The following is a 5,565-nucleotide window of genomic DNA, read 5'->3' on the forward strand; positions in this document are numbered from 1 at the left end:
TTGAGCAGGTGGACGAGCACCAGGCTCCAACGGAACAACAGACGGCAAATTACGATCAGGAGGTAACGAAGCAGGCAACTGGTCTGGAAATAAATGCGCTTTTTCCAGCAACAAAGCCTTAAGACACAAATCCGCAGGTGACTCGCCGCGCACGACGTCACTAACCTTCTGCGTGAAAGCGGAAACAGACGAATGCGATGGCGGAAGTGACGACTCCTCCCCCGGCAAAACGACAGCATCCGGAACAGGATCCGCAGCCGAGACGAGACATAGGTAGAACGTGTCACTCTCCTCCATGGCCTGCGCAAGTGAGCAATGCGCAACTGCATCCAGAACTTCAGGAGAAGAACTAGATGGCTTAGGAATCGGCGTAAAGGGACCGTTACGCAAAACAGGACGACCCGAGATACGAGTTAAACGGGCAGCGTTATTGCATAACTCAAGAATAGCTCCAGTAGCCGAAATCCAAGGTTCACCCAAAATAAGGTCGAACGCGGGACTAAATTCAACGACAGCGCACTGCAAGCGAGCCTTATAGCCCTGTATACGAACAGGCACTTCAGCAAAGCCTACAAATGGAACTGGCTGTCCGTTACCCACGACGATCTTGGGTGCTGCAGTCGAACCGTCAGGCGGCTTAACCACCAAACCCACGCGCCGTACAAATCCTGCGCTGAGTAAATGAGCGGCTTGACTGCCCGAATCGAGCAAGATGGTCGCCTCCTGTTGGCAAACAGAACCTGCGAACGGCATAGCCAAACTGGGAGACACCGAAAAGGGGACGGTTGTCGCAACGCAAACAGCCGACTCGGAAGGAGACTCGACAGGAGCATCATACCAGAACTCCATCGGCGAGGAAACTCCCTGCACACGAGACATTTTACCTTTTCCCGACGACACGGAAAACAGGTGATACCCCGCATGGTACTCATGAAGCTTTTTCATGCCTGCAAGCAGAGGACGCCAACGTGCTGTAACCCACTTAGGAAGCAAAAATCCTCCAGACGTGGTCGATGGCGCAATCGACTTGCAACGCAGGTAGTGACGCAGGAAATCTTGAATACGCGCCAGAGGCGGATGCATCCAAACGTGATGTCCTGCGCAGCTATCATGCAAAAAGCTGCGAGAAGGCGAACTATACTTCGGACACAAGGCATTAGACCCATCGTTAGATGCGCATGCATCCCAAGTGAAGTGACGACCCGAAAGCTGCTGCAAGTGCTGAAACTCGTGCTTGCGAATGCAAAGTTCCTGAGGCGGAGGGACATCTGCAACCGGCATCGAACTGTTCGTCTTTGTGTTACAATAGCGAGAAGACTCTGTAACCAGACGTACGTTAAAAGCCGCGTTCAGTTCCGACTGAGAACGATTCACAACGCGATCACTTGCGTTTGACAACTTCACAGGCGCACTCGTCATAGTCGCCAAAGACTTGTGCGCTTGCCGCTGAGGCACGCCCGCAGGCGTCGGCTCAACCGACACAGCCACAGATGGTCCAGAAACAACATGTTCTGCGACACACAAATCACGATTATTCTGCACAGCCAAAGAAGCCATCGCAGACAACACCGAAAACTCTACGTCTTGTTCAGTAGGCGCGAGATCAGCTCCGCCATCGGGTGGGTCAGAACCCTGGACAAGACAACGAACGTCACAGTTTGGACGTGGACGACTTCCGCTCATAAAAGAAGAAGTCCTTAACAGCGACTCCGCACGCCCGCAATCCGCGAACCCAGATGGCTGATCGAGAGTAGCGGCTGCCGACGCCGGTGCAAGCGCCAAGGCCGCCAGCGGCGAAATAACAGCAGCGACAGCCGGATCGGTAGATGCTCCAGTAATTATTCGAGGAGGAGATAATGGAGACGAAGAAGTTTGAAGAACGGTAGCTAAAGCGGGCCGACGATAAAATGCAAGAAATGGCCGCAAAAGCATAATCCCAGAAAGAAAAATTTCACCGTCCCGATACCAATGTTACGTTAAGGCTTATCACAACCAGTCATGGTGGTGTCAAAAGACACCGGATGCGATACACCAGAGAAGATGTAGCCATCCAGTGTACGACCCGCACTAATGTACGACGTCGCAAAAGGAAGGTCTTGAGAATAGCTACGTGAACCCCGTTGAAGAGAAGCATTGAGAGTTATGTAACTGCTCTTGCACGTTACAGAACGTGAAAGGAACGGGGTTGAAGGAACACATGCACAGATTACATAGGATCATAGACAGGGTGACAGCTGATTTTAGGGTCATGTGAATCAGGCTCAGCCAAATTGCGAGATCGAACATGTCACTGGGAAAATAACACATACACACATAAGCACACGCCAGCATATCATCGCCACAACAACACAACACAGCTCACCTTGAGAACAGGAGCGAACCACACCGCCATCGGAAACATCATACACACTAACCAACTGTCTAATCAACTAACTAATTACATATATCCTACATTAGGAATCCCTGTTGGGAACCTTTGCCACTCGAACAGGAACATGGAAAACCTGGTAAACTCTCTCTCACGCAGACCTGAGGGAGGCAGGCTGTGCATCGATCGACATCGACAATCAATGCAAAACGCACTTCCCTCGGCTCTGCTCGGCTCTGGGCCCCCCATCGGCCGCCCTAACATGACGACACTGGGGCCATAGTAAGCCAGTGGCACCGCCCAGTGACACCCACCCACAGCAGCGCAGCTAATGTGCGATGTCAGCAGCAGCAGCAGCAGCGGCGGCGGCAGCACGCGCGCATGTTCCTGCTTTGCTGGCCCTCATGTCCTTGCTGGCCCTCAGTCACAGTTTGAACGTCACCTAACCTGATGATCTGGTTGATCTGATTTCACCGTACTTGGCACCGTAAAACGGTCTTGGAATAAGCAGGGAAAACCTGCATATCTCGGACCCGCATTTAGCTTTTTGCGCTTATGCCTCGTTTTTGCACTTAGGCCTCGTTTTTGCACTTAGGCCTCGTATCCGCATCGCATATAATAGTTGTTATCTTATGGACAAAATGAGGATTCGCGAGATGACGTGCCAGTATTCCAGCTGAGAACGTACCAACGAAAGTGCGCACAAATGGGGGGCAGTACGTGTTTATCGGTTTTCAATTAAAGGAGGAATATCAGCAGCTTAGGATCGCCCTATCCATTATATATATACCTCATCCGCACACGCACAGCTCAGCTAAGCTAACCCGAACAGCTCCGCACTCGCACAGAACGCTACTCTAAAATGTATACGACGAATGATATGTCGTACCAATCCACGTGGGCGCAACCCAGTCGGGCAGCGCATCGCGGACCGCCTTCAGCTCGCGCGTGAGCGGCAGGTAGGTGACTGACAACTCCACAACGACCCACGGGTCAGTCCCGCTGCCGTCCGCGCCACCGTTACTACTGGCACCTTCAAGCTCCACCCACAAGTCCCAAAAAGGTGAATCAGCCTCGTGGCTGAATCGCACCATGTGGTAGTAGTTGGGCCGGCGGCGAGCGCCCGCGGCACTTGTGCCGTACACCGGCAGCTGCGCCGCCACTGGCGCCGACGGCAAGGACCAGGCACGCAGCGGTGCCGCCGCGGTGAAGTTCAGCATGCCCCAACAGTGAGCTTCTGAGAACACTCGCAGGTGTACGACGCGGCTTGGGTTGGCCGCGCCGTCGCCGCCACCGCCGCCGACGCCACCGCCGCCGACGCCACCGCCGCCGACGCCGCCGCCGCCACCGCCACCGCCGCCGCCGCCACCCGCGCTCCTCCTCTCCTCGTGCACCTGTTTGGCACCACATGGGGAGGTGTGTGTGTGGGGGGGGAAAAGGGGATGTACGACAACGTACGACAACGCCGGGAAGTTGTCATCGCTTTGCCAAGTGATGCCACAAAAACACACCTTTTCCTTCTGGGCTTGACTGGCCTAGTCCTGTTACCTCCTTGCAATCTTCGTTGAACCCCTTCAACCCCTCTTTAACAGTTCAAACCCTCCACTCGTTGGGAGATCAAGTCCTCCGGAGAAGGGACTGCAGACAGCATCGATGGGGGGCCCCCCATCCCCCCCTTCCATGTGGGTTCAATTCAAAGGCGGACAAATCGTAAACCTTACCCGCACTGCTGACTACAGCTCATAAAGCTATCAGTGCAGACCCTAGGAAGTGCAGATATGTCGGCTATGTGTGTCCGAGGTGTTATTAAGTAGAACGCACTAACTCATTATCGTATTTTCCGTACCTTCCGTACGTACGGCGGTACGGCAACCGGTGGCTCCGCCACTGGCTCCGCGTCCAGCACCATCTTGCCCAGCAAACGGTCCAGCGGGTGCAGCCACGCGTACTCATGTGCAAGACCATCGTACCGTACGGCGGAGCCGTGTCGTACAGTAGGCAATGCCGTGGCGGCCGCGGGGTCGGGGAAGAGCTGTGCCCAGGGGTTGGAGTCGGCGATTCCGAGAACCAGCTTGGCTGAGGGGCTTGGTTTCGGTTGTAGCTGCTCTGCTAGCTCCTGTTTCGGAGCGAGGACAGAGGGCAAAAACGTACCACCTTGAAAGGTCAGTCTTTTTTCCACACCTCAAAAGGTGACGGGCAGCAAAAGGAAAAAAACCGAGGAGAAGAGATGCGAGGATGAATGGGGGTGGAGGGCGCACTCGCAAAGCGCGCGTCATCGTGACCTCCCGGGGACGACTTGGTTCAGGTGGATGAAATGAACTGTGATTAGCATCAGGAAAAACATGCCAAGAGAGAGAGAGAGAGAGAGAGAGATAAGAGAATAAAAAAGGAGGAGGGGGGAAGTTGTCGCAGCAGAGCATCCAATGGCTCGCGGGGCCACCCCGGTAACGCCAACCAGGGCCCCACCCAGGCGGGAGCCGCGGCACTGCCTTTTCGTCTAATGCCTGCCACCCTTCTTGAAACAAAAACTACAAACTACAACAAAGGTGGTTTAAGCGAAATTAGTATAATAGTAAGAAAGTCAACAGAAGTAAAAGAGCGAACAGTTTTAAAAATAAAAACGAGTTAGTAAAAAAACAAACAGTGATGTCCCTCGGTGGTTGTCGACCCTAAGATCGGAGACACAAGCGGGGGCGGGGAAGTCAATATTCTTTTCAAAAAGATTGAAATAAAATTGCTGGGTGTCCTGTGTCGATGTGCAATATGCGCAGTACGGCCATCACCCGATACATACCCGCCGTTCCCGCGCGGGTGACGGCGGCGGCTCCTGCACCTCCGCCGCCGTAGCTGCGCCGCCAGGGTGCACCTCCGCCGCCGCCACCGCCGCCGCGACTGCCGCCGCCGCTGATGCCGGGAAAGCGTCATCCTGCAAAATCCGCCGCAACCATTTTTATGAAAGTTAGAGCTCTAAGTGAAGTTACTTCTACAAACCAGGATGCCGAAGGAAATCAGGAGTATGGGTCTGGGTCTGGGTATGACATGCCATCCTGCCGACCTGGGTGACTGCCACGCGCTTCTTCACCTCTCGCTCCCTCGCCCCCTCCCCCCGTGTGGAGTACCCGCGCTCTGACCTCTGACCTCGGGTGTCCGCTTCAAATCGTCAGTGGTTCGTCTTACCCCCACCCCCACCTCCCCAA

The 5,565-nt window shown here is 54.5% G+C and overlaps 1 protein-coding gene across 1 annotated transcript in view; it reads right to left on the minus strand.

Annotated features, from left to right (window-relative positions):
* Window positions 1-3,225: 3,225 nt before the first annotated feature.
* The window catches only part of VOLCADRAFT_107363 (uncharacterized protein), a gene marked incomplete at its 3' end in the record, with an annotated part of 14,298 nt that continues 11,958 nt past the window's right edge, over window positions 3,226-5,565 (minus strand). Inside the window, exons 13-15 of the mRNA XM_002956691.1 lie at window positions 5,163-5,294; window positions 4,215-4,484; window positions 3,226-3,519 (exon numbers count right to left, since the gene is read on the minus strand). Of these exons, the coding sequence (XP_002956737.1) occupies window positions 3,226-3,519; window positions 4,215-4,484; window positions 5,163-5,294 (696 nt within the window). The remainder of the gene's footprint in view (window positions 3,520-4,214; window positions 4,485-5,162; window positions 5,295-5,565) is intronic.

This window comes from Volvox carteri (assembly GCF_000143455.1).
Source record: "Volvox carteri f. nagariensis unplaced genomic scaffold VOLCAscaffold_64, whole genome shotgun sequence".
Taxonomy (NCBI): domain Eukaryota; kingdom Viridiplantae; phylum Chlorophyta; class Chlorophyceae; order Chlamydomonadales; family Volvocaceae; genus Volvox; species Volvox carteri.